Raw genomic sequence first — 14,512 nt, 5'->3', positions numbered from 1 at the left:
CCCTCCTCACCCTCGCGGCACGGAGGAATGGCGCGTGTCTGGGAGTCGGGTGTTGGGTGCTCTGAGCCAGGGAGATCGGTGCGAAAGTAGCATTCACAGCCCGAGCCAAGGAATGCGAACTCCCACTCCCCTACCCCCTCGTTCACCCCCTCATCCCCCGTGGAGAGCGGGGGTGGGGGTGGGAGGAATGAGAGGGGTGGGTAGGGAGCTCAAGTGTATAAATGCAGAGAGGGAACCCTCCGTCCAGCAATCGGTCTTTCCTACCCAGTCGAAGAAGCAAGAAAGAAGTGGTTGAGATTTCTAAGCTCTCTCTATATATACCTACATCAGCAAAGTTTTTGCTGAGTGTATGAAAAGACAGCAACCTTAGCCTTCGTTTGTGCTCGAGATCGTCATGGCAAGAATCCTCGTCCTCTGCGTGGTCCTTATTGCCAGCCTCTATCAGGTAAGCAGCCTTCTGTCTGACAGCGGTTATGGGATCTGCTGAGTTTATTTTTTGGTTACGTTTTTGTCCGGGTGGTAATAAGAGTGCACATCTTTTAAGCGTCAAGGTAGCGTCTTGGCAATTGTTGGTTGGAAACAAACATGAGACTTACTACGACGGACGTCTGCGAGATTGCAATGCGCCTTTGTCCAGGTGTTGCGTTGTTTGTTTTTGGATAGTTTACACACACACACACGTGCGCCCTGTAGATTACGTGCGCGATTTGTAATGGAAAAAAAAAACAAAAGTCCGGTTAAGTTGTGAGTTTAAAGAATGCCGTGTAGGGTGCCCTGCGCTCAAGCGATGCTCATCTCTGCTTTGCAAGGTTCCCATTGAGTAAATGTCGATTCCACGTTACTATGGCAGTTAGGCGGGGAGACCAGTATATCCATGGGACAGCCACTTAATTTTTGAAACGCGGTGACGAAATTGCATTGTGTGGATTTTTTGTGTGCAAATTCTAACTTTGTGTTTTCTCTCTGTGTGTGTCTGTGCACCTGCACGAACGCGCGTGTGTGCGCGCGCGCGCGTGTGTTACGTGTGCATTCGACCGTGCGTGCATTCACCACAACAACACACGCACACAGGCTGCGTGCCAGCAGTGCTCCAATGTCTGCCGCTGCCCGAAGGGGCCGCCCGTGTGCCCCGTGGGCGTGAGCCTGGTGGCCGACGGCTGCGGCTGCTGCAAGGTCTGCGCCAAGCAGCTGGGAGACGTCTGCACGGAGGCGGACTCGTGCGACCCGCACCGCGGCCTCTACTGCGCCTTCAGCACCGACCTGCAGATCAGGATCGGCGTCTGCTCTGGTGAGAGGCGCGAACAACGCACCTGGAGCGCTCAGACACACGCACGCGCGCGCGCACACCGTGGGACACGCGGCATCTACCGCCTGGAGCACACGCATGGCTCACGCACGCATGGGTCACGCTCTCTTATCTGGATGACCCAAAAGCTGAAGCGCACAATTTTTACACAAAGACAAGATTCACGGGTTTGTTGGAGCAAGTGCTGTTGATGAGCACTTACGCAGGCCGAGACGGTGGGTGGCCAACACCACGCCCGGCCGTCTTTGTCTCCCTAGTGGCGATGTTTACGTATCGCACCAGTCACTCATTCGAGTCGGAGTCGACCTAATCGTCACTGGTGTTGACCCGTGAGCAACAATGGAACTCGGGACGCCGGGTTTGTAGCGTAGTGCGCTAACCGCTACACGCACAGACTCACGGAACACATCATCTGGATTGCACACCTGGAACAAACACACCTGTCTCACTCATACTTGGCTCATACACACCCAGGCGCGATTCATTGGTTGGTGCGCAAACACATGGGGGCGCGTGTACATAGCACGCACAATAAACGTTGCACACCTCTTAACGCCTTATCTGGGCACAGACTCACTCACACCTTGCGCAACGAGAAGTGGCTATGGGCTCCACCTGCAGGGCGAGTGTGCGCGTTGTAGCTTCGCTGTGTTGCACGGTTAAGGTGGAGGCGTCTTCTCTTTATTATACAGTATATATTTAAAACTAAATTAAACTTTTGATTTTAAAAACTAAACGATTTATTTTACCAGGTATAGCCCACTGAGCTATATAGCTCATTTTTTTTCCATAAGCGACCTAGCCGCAAACGATAGCTCAAAGGAGTGGCTTTATCACGTGCACATTTAGAGCAGCCAAATACTTCTCTTTAATGATTCTAAATGTGGAAGCGGGAAAATTTCCCGGTGGACCTGGAGACAAAATCCAGCAAGCGGGCTGAGAGACCGAACGCTCTCAAACCAGGCTTGGAGCTACAGGGATTCATCGTGGGGCGTTTCAAGGGATACACCTGGTGTACATTCGTGCGCGTATTTGTCCGGTGCAAATAAATGTACCAGCTGCTTACACTGAGGAGAGAATGTAAACAACACGAGCGCGAATTATGTGCAAGAGGGTAACACTTGTCAGTCAAATGTAAACAAACTTAATATTTACGGGACAAAAACAATCTCCAATGATGTGGTGGAAAACTAACGCATCCTTCGACGAAATGTATATTTAAACGTAATTTAAAGTGGTCAAAAAATGGTTGAAGTGTCAGAATTGTAACTGCGAATGTTGTTGTACTCCATCGCCATCTAGCGATTAGAATGGTGCACTTACATCCCTATCACCGTCGTTGGCTACTAACGCTGTCTTGTGCGGTTATAAATGTTCGCATGATGTGTTGTTAATCACTGTTAAGTACAAATATAACGCTTGGTTGGCTAAATATAGCATTTCCAGCACATCTTTCGAGAGAGCACTTGTTCAGTATTGCACGACATACAAGGGGATGTCTAACAGCGCTTTAGTAAAATTACGCGATAATGTACATCCCTTTCACAATCCACTGCTGGATGAAGGGGTTTTCCCCACCCCACGTCGGTCATCATGGGCGTTGTTTGACCATACTTCACCACTCTGATCAGTGCGTGTCGGTGAAAATAATCTGACGCGGGGGTTTAGAACCGGGTCAGATACCAGACGCCACTGATGTTAGCTGTGGACGGGAATCAAAGCTCAGATCGTTCGCCGGGCTTTAAAACGCGAATGCGCTAACTAACCACCGTGACACACACCCCTTAACCGCTCCACCATCCCCTTTCGTAAAAGATAAAGGTACGGCCCTGTAACTTCGTGCTCACACACAATGTTGGTAGAACAGCTTCTTCCGCGAGAGCAAGAGGTTGTTTTTCCTTTTCCTTTTGGCCTTCTACTCCACGCTGCCCAAACTTCTTGTCGCCCACATTTTTACCCCACCACACCGTTGTGGTTGTGCCCCATTTCCACTGCTGGGTTGACAGGGTCATCGTCAGCGGTTGGGAAGGGGGCGGCGTGGGCATGCGGGGTCGGGTGTCGGTGATTTAGGGAGCTTCCCCCGTTCTTGAAACTGCCGCGCCACGATCGAATCGAGCTGCCGAGCTCCGGCATTGCGAGTCCCGCAGTTTGCCGCACTCTGCGTGATTACACCTCGGCCATCAGCCACCCGGCTCCCGTTCATCGCCAGGAAACGACTTACGTAGATAGGTTTAAAAAAATATATATATATTTATAACGAAAAAACTACGACGTTTCGATCGCAACACAAGCGATCGTCATCAGGTGGAAAAAAAAGAGGGGGGGGGGAGAACCACTAAAGGCAAGCTGTTTTAACAAGACCCCAACAAATATGAATTCCTGCGGTCACGAAAGCTTTAAGTCAAGATTGAACTTAACCCCTTCCCTTTTCCCCTTCCTCTGTCCGTGCAGCTCGCGACGGAGTGCCGTGCGAGCTGGGAGGCACCATGTACCTCAACGGCGAGAGCTTCGAGCCCAGCTGCAAGTACCGCTGCACGTGTGTGGACGGAGCCATCGGCTGCGTGCCGCTGTGCGCGCAGGACGTGCGGCTGCCCAGCGCCGACTGCCCGCACCCGCGGCACGTCAAGCTACCCGGCAAGTGCTGCGAGGAGTGGGTGTGCGACGGACGCAAGGAGCCCAACTCCACGCCACTCGGGGGATTCGCCCTACCCGGTAAATATAAATAACAACAACAACAAAAAACACGTGGGGATTGGGGTGCAGTGGTGGGGGGGGGGGTGGATTTGCACGTGTCACCGATTCACATCTGATGGAACAAAAATTTAAGTGTTCAAAGAATCAGGGATCCTTCTACCAGCAGTGGAGTGATCATGGCTGATGATGATTAAACTCAACTGACTAATCGTCCCAAATCTACACCCAATTGACCTATAGTTGTATTCATGATATACTCACTCGCCCATGGCATTAAAAATCTGTCAAATTTCATGGGAGGCTCAACCGGGACCCATGGTGAGCTGGCAGTCAGTCCCTCCCTTCACCAGCCCCTCCCACTTCTACATAGCCACGCCCACTCCGTCACTGGCCCCGCACACACAGTGAGAGTGGTGCCCTCCTCGCCCGCTCTGATATTGACCTCGCCTACCGCTCACGACACCCACAATGTTTACTTGACAGCCCCTTTCAAACCCAACGCTGGACACGAACGCGCTATAAAAGAGATTTCTGTTTATATGATTGTGGTTATGGTTGTACTTTATTAATCCCTAATCTCTGACATTAACATACAATGAAACAAAAAAAGGTAAAACATTTAAAACAGAGCAATGTAATACAATAACACTATTAGACATTATTGTAAAAAAATAAAGTCCATCCGATGTGTTAGTAAAATTTTTAAATATTTTAGGCAGGAAATTCGTTTTCAAATGTAGATTTTTTTCTGAGGGGGGGGGGGGAACCCCCAGACCCCCTGGAAGATTTGCCCCCCCACCCCCCTCCAAAATGTTAACTCCATGGCTAACGGCCTTGATTTGTTGTAAGCCACACTTGACAGCGGCAATGAAAACCAGAACGACGCACTAACGCGCGCATCGCCTTCCTCCCGTCCTCTCCCGGCGCAGCGTACCGCCAAGAGGAGACCTACGGGCCCGACCCGGAATCGGTGCGTGACAACTGCATCGTGCAGACCACCGAGTGGAGCGCCTGCTCGCACACGTGCGGCCTCGGGGTGTCGTCGCGGGTCACCAACGACAACCGCCAGTGCCGCCTCGAGCGACAGACTCGCCTGTGCACGGTGCGACCCTGCGACGTGCCGCTACAGGATGTCATCAAGGTACGCTTGCTTTGGGGCAAAGGGGTCCCGGGTTACGAACGCACGGGGGGGTGGGGGGAGGGGTCACCCGGAGCATTGTAAACAAATGGCACGCGACTCGCACTACTCCTCGTCTTGCGTTAGCGGTCGCACGAGAATCGCCGAATGCCATGGCGGGTGTTGCGTTGCTTTGGCGCTCGTGTTGGTGGGTCACCGCACACTGCGTCTGCCACTCGAGATTTCATTATTATCTGAACTGGTTCTGGGCCTCCCCAAGGTCGACTCGGCCTTAAATGAGTACCTGGCACTTGGTGCAAACATCAGCACTGGGGCGGACACGAGGGTCGGGGCAATGGTTCCGGCCAACACAACCCCCTGGGTGTGCCGTGAAACCCTGTCTTCACCGGTAGCTGCCCGCCAACAGCAGTGTGCGGCCACACAGACTCTCGACAGTGCATCTGGGTCGTGTTCAGTACCCGCGACCAACCACGCATTGACCCGCGTCTCTCGCTCCCTCGCTCCCTCCCTCCCTCTCCATCTGTCAACCTGTCCGCAGAAGGGAAAGAAGTGCATGCGCACCCCGAAGGCGGCCAAACCCAAGCGGCTCGAGTTCTCCGGCTGCACGAGCGTCAAGACGTTCCGGCCCAAGTACTGCGGCCAGTGCACAGACGGGCGCTGCTGCACCCCGCACCACACGAGCACGGCCTCCGTGGACTTCCGCTGCCCCGGCGGCGAACGCCTGCGCCGGCAGGTCATGGTCATACACACGTGCGCCTGCCACTACAACTGCCCCAGCGCCAACGACGTCTTCGACTCGCCCTACCAGCGGCACATGATCGGAGACATGGCCAAGAAGTGAACGGGGGTTTGCCGGCAGAGACAAGACGGACAAGTGTTACCACCATTCCCCACTGCCTCCCCCCCCTCCCTCCCTCCCTCCTATTAAGTTCACCGTGGCCCAAGTGCAGCTGGAGTGGCAGCTGGCCAGGGCCCGTGGATGAAACGAGAGCCCTCTACTGGCAGGGCAGACCCTCGAGTATGGCTTTACATTATGTAACTCAGTTTGGATGCGTTGCATGTGCCCGTTTTTGTCAATCCACTGCTAGATGAGGACCTCCGTCACGCCGTTGCAGGCCGTGAGGGATATTTGACCATACTTCACCACGCTGGTCAGTGCGGGTTGGTGAAGTTAGGGGATTGGTGGGGGTGCAATATAGCAATTAAGTTTGGTGCACTGCCCTCTACTGCCCGCAGCGCCTGGTGCAGTATTGGGCATGGTGGTCAACCACACCTCCAAGTGCTGTGCAGGCTCTGGCCCGCTTGGCTTCTGAGACGTTAGCTTCTAAGATCTGACGAGTGAAATTGTTAATTAATGTATGTGACTCTACCCTCCGAAAAACCTTGAAATTTGTCTTGGGGGTTGTGTGAAAAATGAACTTGGCTACTTATGAATGTGGTGAATAATTAGATACAGTGGTGCGTACTTAGAAAACTAAATCAATGCACATTGATGGGTTAATACGTAATCTGTAATCATGATTGACGATCTTTAGGCCAGGATTGCCTTTAGTGCATCTGAACGCGTTCCTCTAAGAACATAACTTTACGACTGTAAATATTCCTACTCTTGAGTTTATACTAATTAAACGTACAACGTATAATTATTGAAGCATAATTTTGTGCAAACTCATATAGTTCCTTATTTATAAAGTTCAACCTGTTTTTTTATAATGTAAATGTAACATATCTACGTGTTAACAAAGTGTGGTATGGTGACGTTTATGGGTCTGACATTCATTTCAAATTCCGCGATATTTGACAACTTATAAGTTATTGATAATTTGGCACCACGTGTAGCCACTTCATATCTAAACAGTTTTCTCTGATATAATAATATATTTCTCATACCTTTCTTTGGTTATTCGAGTGCAGATAATGCATTTCTAATTGGTTATCTTTTCAGGATTTAGTGACATGTTGTACATATTGTATATAACGTGTACAATGTTTAACTTATGCTGTATATCAACCATGTTGCTATCGTGTTCCATTTCTTTTGTTTACGTGCTTTTTAGTTTCAGTGTATTAATATGCAGCTTATAGGGCATACCTATGTTTGCAATGTTATTGAATGCATTTGCACTTGTGCAATAAAGTTTATTTTTGATACAGTTCGCCGAGTTTTGTGACATTGACCACGTTTCTGTAAAAAAATAAAACCTGACTTGGTTTTAGACCAAATGTTTTCATTAAATGAAAGAAGATGCCCCGATAGCCTAAACAGACTGTTGGGGCAAGCCCTGTGAGCGAGAACATATGATCCTTATGGCGGTACCCTGGGGCAATTAAATATTTTATTTCTGGGACGCCATTTTTTTCAGGGGTGTACTGAACTCCGCGACTGAGGTAACAATCCTAAATCAGTGCTACTGCGCTGAAACCCTGAATGCTCGCGGTACGCACCGCAGTGGTGCATCGTGTACATCTCGTCGAGATGAGTCGATTGCCGCATTGTGGACCATCAACACACTAAAAGTGACCGCATCACGGACATTATGTGAGAGCCGGGGTACTATGGTACCCTGGGCACCGCCATGAGGTTCATATAAAGGCTGGCAGGGCACACGAAGGGGTGGATGACAAAAACCACGCCCGACCGCCTTTATCTCAATAACATCCTCCCAATACTGACGTTTACACACTGCACCAGGTACTCATTTGAGGCAGAGTCGACCTAGGGGAGGCACAGGACAGGTTCATAAATATGTTACCGATGTTGGCTGTGAGCAGGAATTGGGTTTGCCGGCTTCATAGCGCAGTGCACTAACTACTATACTACCTCTCCCTTTTACGTCCACACACCCATAAACATGGACAGTCACACACATATACCTACACAGACACGCGCACATCCACAGATACACAACCATAAATCCGCAGGCATGCATATACGCACATATGTCCGCGTGAAAAGACACCCACACCCCCGCACATATCCAGATGAATACACCATGATCCACTGGTCCAAACTCTCATTCAAAGGGACACACAAATGTGTGTGTGCACACACAAGACAGCCACAGAAACACCTTCACATAGACATTCATGCACACTTGTCCATAAACACACCAGCACCACATCAGGACGCCTTTGTCTTTTCCTCTATGCAAACGGTGCACTGGCAAATAACGTAAGGGTGAGCCGACCAAGGGGAGGTCCAGGAATGATTGCTGGTGGGAAGTGAAATCAGATTTGTAGCACATTGCGTCAATCACTACACCACTCCTCGTACTTACACACCTCCGATTATCACGGTTAGCTACGTACCATGCGAAAGAAATTCAACAAATAAATATACACCCATACAGGCCTCAATGGACGGATGCCCATACTCAAAGCAGAGAATCTACAACATATTGAGTCACTCATTTGATTTATTTTTATTGACAGACCCAGAAGGTTTAGAGACGATGAACATCCGCAAGCTACAAGAACTTCGCCTTAGCTGGGGGACCAAGGGACAGTCAAGGTGTCTCACTTTGGGGGGGGGTCAGGAAGAGGCAGTGTTATAGCTCGTCAAAAAACCCATCTTAATTGATAGCACTGTAGCATAAAATGCACTACCCTATCCATGCAATTTAACCAGGAGAGAGAGAACCCAGTGAGACGTCCAGAGTGATTTTTTTTTAGCAAGGACGACCTGGGAGGGCGAACAATCTGGGACAAGAGATTTCAATTTCAGGGTCGGCCTGTCTGCAAATAAACTGCTTGTAAACTTCCAACAAAGTGGTACTCATTTTGTCTACTCCAGATGGATGATGTCGACCGGAACTTGAACTGGCATCCTTTAGATTGTGCATCAAATCATTTTAATACAGTGCTACCAAGCGAGTGTATGTATTATTTAGTACTGTAGACGATCCCAATTGAGTGTGACAGGTTTTCAGATTAATCTGACGATTGCCATTCTACCTTCACACACAAAATGAAGGCCACTCAATCACGTGTTCCTATATTATATTCCACTTCCAAGCACATTGCTGGCACTTGTCTAAGTCTTTGGAGGAGTGGGTGGTGTTCGGTAAAATGTTTCAATTAAGATCACACTCATTGAAAACTAACTTGTAGACGATCGTTTGAACAGATGACACGATTTCACGGTCAGTATAATGATAAAAAACAGGATTAATATAATTAGAGATTTCATTTTTTTAATGCCCACGCATTTCAAATTTGCATTGCTGAATATTCTAAAACGTTAATTGTACATTCTTCAATTAAAATAACAATATTACTTATAGCACTAGAGCTCGGTTTCAAAGACGTGCAGGTAAGTCTTGGAGCGGAGGACTTGGTTCTGGTCACGGCTGGGATCTTGGTAGAAGCTGAGGCCGGAGAGAAGCTCAACATCGCGCACACGCGCTGTGTGAGTCCTCACTCGCTCCTCCACCCATGCTTCCTGAGCCACTCCGGTCTGCAGCAAAACCACAGGGACAATACGCAAGGTTACTGATGTTGGCATGCTGCGCTGTCATTGTGGCATGGTGAGCACATTGTGCTATGAACCCGGCGACCAGCGGCGTTCGCATAGCTGGCATGGGTCCTGGTGCAAGAAAGGAAATGGAGTGACCCTTTCCCAATTTCCCTCCTCTTAACCCTTTCCCATTTAGATGAGGTACGTGCACATCATTGGAATGGAACCTGAAGAAAAAGTTAAATAAAATAACTTTATCGGTACCGAGGCTCCCACAAGGACATACGGGAGGGCGCGTGGCACAGTTTGGGCCCAGCTATCATAGAGTGCAGTCGTGTCGCGACAGTTCTCGGCGTTGAGTACAAAGTCTTTTTAAAAAACGGCACTATGGCTCTCTAAATATTCTTAACTCTGAACCGCTTGCGCGTTCCGACATTCAGTGGTGAACGGGATCCAACCTGCAACTTGCAGTCATCTCGGAACGGGAAAGGGATAATAGTCTGTCACCTGAGAACCTCCGGCCTGTGGGCTCCAGTGCTGTTGCTACGCCACTGCCGGCGACCTGAAATCAATTCTCAGCCGCAGCAAACATGAGTGGCGAGTGTGGCATTTGAACCTGTCCTGGGCCCCTTCTTCTTCTTCTTCCGACCCGCACCAAGCAGCTTGGCGAGACATGGTCAAACAATGACCGACACGATACTAGAGGTCCTTTACCCAGCACTTGGCGAAGGTCTGGCAGATGCCAAGCGGGTACCTGGCAACTCTCGCTGTTGTCGGGGCGGTGGGGTAGAATGAAGGCGGTGTTGACCACTTGGCCCGTGCAGTTCCCAGCAGGCTGGCCTTTGCAGCTGGTGAGCACCACGAAGTAGTGCGTGGGGATGGGAATATCCGTTCCCTCTACAAACCTGCCACTCGAGCAAGCACAGCGAGCATGGCAATCACGCATAACACTTGGAATGCAGGAATAGGTTTTACCCTTTTAACTGGCACAAAAACTGACACCTTTATTCAAGGCATCATGTTTGCAATGACCACAACACAAGCAGTCAAAATGCAAACAAAAAAGACAACTCTGATAATAATATGCACTGTCCTTGAATTTGATTGGTCCACACCCGAGACAGCTTTTCTTAGAGCATAGTCTCCATTGGTGTTGGACCAGAAGACGCCAAAAGGCGTACAACTCAAAAACAGCGCACTATCAGAGTATTGCATATACAGGGACTCCTCGAATTACGAACGTTTGACTTAAGAACTTTCAGAGATACGAACAAACCTGTCCATATGTCCAGTTGCCTGTTCGGACCGAGAGTCGTAAGTTCAACCGCTGCGCAATAGATGGCGGTAGTGGCATCTACATCTGCAGGAGATGATTAACTTTTAAAGCCATGTTGTACATGCCGTACAACCTGTTTGTAATCGACAGGAGTAACGTTGGACTTTACGAACAGACCTCTGGAACTTAACTCGTTCATAAGTAGAGGAGTCGCTGTATAACGGAGGCAGTAAAGCATTGCTTAGTTGATCAAATGAATTCACATTTCACTCATCTGTCACCCATGCCCACCGTGTCTCACGTTCTTCTGGCCGTGATCCTCACCGAGAACACGGAGGTGGTCATCGTTCAATCAAATTGTCAAAGTTCGCACGTTCACATGCCTTGTCTTCTTGCTTCTGCTCTACGTTTCTCTGTCACTCAAGGGCCCCAAGTCACCCCCGCATTTACTCGAAGGCTGCTGGGTGCCCCACGACCTCTCACTCATCAGCCACCACGCAGACAGGGAGCCTCCCGGCGTTGTTAAAGAACCATAGTGGCGCCCCATCGAATCGTAGAGTCACCAATACGACGGCACACTAATACACACGCACACTGGCAGGGCCTACACCGTGATGGTGTGTGGGGAGGCCTTTATCCAGCGGTGGAGTGAAGGGCTGTAAATATTTGGCATTTCTCAGAGGGTGCAGGAAGGTCAGTTGAATGTGGGGGATGCTTACTCTGCAATTTCTTCTGGTTTGTCAGCGATGCCGTCGAAGTTGAAGTCAAAGATGGGACCGCTCACAACGTTAAGCCCATCTGACTCTACAGCGTACTTGACCAGCAGGACTTTGTGGAAGAAATTCCATAACTCTGAAAAGAGTGAAATAGCCTTATACTTAAAAATAACCTAAAAACATGTGTATTAGAAATGAACTGCATCAATTGCCATAGTAGATTAACATTGCATGTTAATAATCGTTTAATTTTACAAAAATCCCTTAAAACAATATTTACACGTTCAACAGTATGACAAAAGATTACATTTAATCAAGAGACTAACTTAAACCACTAAGCCTTAAATTTGATTGGGTGTTTGCATTCCAATACGTGTAATTGCGATGAATATATAAAACAGTCTGCCTCAGCAGCGGATCATGCTTAGAATACACATGAGATAACCATCCATTATGTGACGTGACTGATCACTCGGAAACTTACTTTTAAATTCAGCGTACATGGGAGCGATGTTTCCAGTTGTAAAGCCATCCGCAATATCACTCACCACCAAATCTAGAGAGAGAGAGATAAATTTTTGCTGACGAATGAAACAACTGAAAGCAATAACGTGGAGTGCGAGGAAGGCTTCTTTTACTTTTGGGGTCTGATACGCGCATCGGCACAAATCAAATATCAGCTTCCGCTCGCGTTTGGTATGCATAAGACAAGGAAGAAAAATCTTGCGTGCACGTGGATTATGTAATGCTTTCCAACGTACGAAGTAGTTTGTTAGCGGCAGTACGTCCCCCGTAGACCATGGTGAGACAATGGGGTTTAGGTAGTGGCTCTGCCCGGGAGGGCGCGATAGCACAATTCGGGAAGAAATAAAATAGAAAAAAAAGCATACAACAAAATCGGCAGCCTACCGCGTGTGTCAGGCGGACAAGCACTAAGAGTCTGCACGTGTACACAGCAAGTTTAGAAGAGGCACTCACTGGGAGGGAAGAGGAAGCCATAGGTGATGTTTGTGGCAATGTACGCAGAGCAGTTGGCGCTAACGCCCTCCGCAAGTCGCACGTCTGCACGCACGCTGTCCTCGGTGAAGTCTGGCAGTGGAGAATTGTTAGCCTGGGTGGGCGAAGCAACAACACAACAATGTCATTGCATTGCTTCACCACATCGTCATCAGCCATGAACTATCCACTGCTAAATAAAGGCCTCCACGAGCCGGCTCCATCTCTTCCCTTTCCTGTGACGTAACGGTCCATTGAGCACTTGCAAGTGAGATGCTTGACCACAGGATTGGCTTTATACATTTCAAATGCTAAATCTTATTTTTTGTTGGAAATATATATGTATGCAATTTCATTTCACCCTAACATTAAAATCGTGGAACGATGTATCGATTAATATTGATCTTGAATCTCACAAAAGACGCATTGGAATGCGTGTAAAGAGGGACGTGTTTTGATTCCTAAACGCCGCACGGAGGGAATACGCTCGAGATTACATCCACAGCAGAGATGGAGCGACAAACTCAGCTCCTGCATAGGAGATAGATTGAATGTTGCATCATAAGACCGTGAGAAATTGTAACGGCTCTGTAGATCAAAATTGCTTTGTATTGTATAAAAGCAAAACAAACGCAAGTGAACCCAAACCATTACTCGCAAGGGGGTGCGTTTGCATTTAGGTGTTACATAGATCCCAACAAACTGTGTTATATTGCATCGCGTAATTGTAGTGTATCATTGTATTTGTGAACAGCAGGTGGGGCTAGTGCGGTAGCCAACTCGCCTTTCTTGTAAGCGCTCCAAAACTTGGTTAACACTCAACTGGGACGTTTCGTTTGGGAGAGCTCACAATAAAGACTCATTGTGGGGGGGGGGGATACCCGAGCCACAAACATGCCCACACAGGATGGCCGGGTCACCCCCTGCCCCCGCGAACTCTCCCCCCAACTGCCAGGCGCATTGTTTGAACGTGCTCGTCTATCAATGTGGAGGCTACGCACTGGCTTGCTGACGGTGTAGGAGCTCCAAAGCGGGCTTTTGATGTCGTGGCTGTATGCGGACACGAAGTTCTTGTGGTGCAGGAGGCAGTAGCGTTTGCCGCTCAGCGTGAGTGCAGGTCGTCCCAGGGGTAAATGCTGCTGCTCGAAGAGTTGAACTGCGCAACACCAAAACACCACGCACAATCGCAGGGCTTTGCATGACAAACAACATCCGTTGGGTAAGCGCCACCACTTAGCAAGTTTGGGGGGCTAACGGACTCTTTGGTGGAGGCGGGGAGGGGGGGACAGAGCTGCGGGACTGGGCGGCAGGATTTAGGCGATGTTAAGTAGGGAGTTCGACGCGTTCATCAATAACACTATGGCTCTAAAAGGAAAAAAGATAATAGGCGACCTTTTCGACAGTGGCTCTTCTTCGTAGCAGAATGTGTTGATTTTTTTTCCTTTGCTAATGCACCGCTGTCAAATGTACAACCACGAACATTTGTTTGTTTCGGTGGAGGAAAATCAGCAGGAGGGGCATTGGTTTTGATTTGCAAAGAATGCCAACTGGAATCCCTAACTAGGATTGCAATGCTTGTGTTTTTATGCAACGGGCTCCTCGGCTACAGCGTCTATCCACCGAGCAAAGCCATAGCCTAAGAAGTCTCTAGTACATTACATTTTTTATTCAACAGTAAAATAGTAAGACTCCCCTGCTGTGTGTCTGTGCATTGCTTTTTCAGTGAAAGAGACGTCTATTGTTTGCCTTCTCGCCTCCAAAAGTCTGTAGATTCCACGTAACTATGGCATGAGCGAGTCTATTCGTAGGACCACCATTTTTATTTCATATTATTAGCTCTTTCGGTAAAGTCACGTTGAAGGGAAACAATAAAATATATATAAAACAATAAAAATTCTCACGACGTTTCGACCATAACACAAACGGTCAT

At 48.8% G+C, this 14,512-nt stretch overlaps 2 protein-coding genes across 3 annotated transcripts in view; one reads left to right on the top strand and one right to left on the bottom strand.

Annotated features, from left to right (window-relative positions):
- The first annotated feature begins 227 nt into the window (after positions 1–227).
- CCN2 (cellular communication network factor 2) lies at positions 228–7,291 on the top strand. Its single transcript, XM_032974060.2, has 5 exons — positions 228–445; positions 1,072–1,288; positions 3,758–4,018; positions 4,930–5,141; positions 5,677–7,291. Exons 1-5 carry the CDS (start codon positions 395–397, stop codon positions 5,977–5,979), a joined length of 1,044 nt encoding a protein of 347 aa, XP_032829951.1. The 5' UTR covers positions 228–394; the 3' UTR covers positions 5,980–7,291.
- A 1,245-nt stretch (positions 7,292–8,536) lies between these two features.
- LOC116953651 (venom phosphodiesterase CdcPDE-like) overlaps positions 8,537–14,512 on the bottom strand; it is a 42,551-nt gene continuing 36,575 nt past the window's right edge. For both annotated transcript variants that reach the window (XM_076074053.1, XM_076074051.1), the window contains exons 21-26: positions 13,584–13,738; positions 12,565–12,697; positions 12,071–12,142; positions 11,590–11,722; positions 10,349–10,499; positions 8,537–9,594 (exon numbers count right to left, since the gene is read on the bottom strand). In XM_076074053.1, coding sequence (XP_075930168.1) covers positions 9,424–9,594; positions 10,349–10,499; positions 11,590–11,722; positions 12,071–12,142; positions 12,565–12,697; positions 13,584–13,738 — 815 coding nt within the window. In that variant the 3' untranslated portion in view covers positions 8,537–9,423. The remainder of the gene's footprint in view (positions 9,595–10,348; positions 10,500–11,589; positions 11,723–12,070; positions 12,143–12,564; positions 12,698–13,583; positions 13,739–14,512) is intronic.

This window comes from Petromyzon marinus, chromosome 3 (genome assembly GCF_048934315.1).
Source record: "Petromyzon marinus isolate PM22_M1 ecotype Great Lakes invasive population chromosome 3, UKy_Petmar_22M1.pri1.0, whole genome shotgun sequence".
In the NCBI taxonomy this organism is placed as follows: Eukaryota; Metazoa; Chordata; class Hyperoartia; order Petromyzontiformes; family Petromyzontidae; genus Petromyzon; species Petromyzon marinus.
This window is presented reverse-complemented; position numbering and strand designations above follow the sequence as displayed.

Excerpts from the sequence above, each read along its gene's own strand:
- CCN2 (XM_032974060.2), top strand. The coding sequence starts at position 395 with ATGGCAAGAATCCTCGTCCTCTGCGTGGTCCTTATTGCCAGCCTCTAT. Across the intron at positions 4,019-4,929 it reads CGGGGGATTCGCCCTACCCG|CGTACCGCCAAGAGGAGACC; the intron begins GTAAATATAAAT and ends CTCCCGGCGCAG. Across the intron at positions 5,142-5,676 it reads CGCTACAGGATGTCATCAAG|AAGGGAAAGAAGTGCATGCG; the intron begins GTACGCTTGCTT and ends ACCTGTCCGCAG.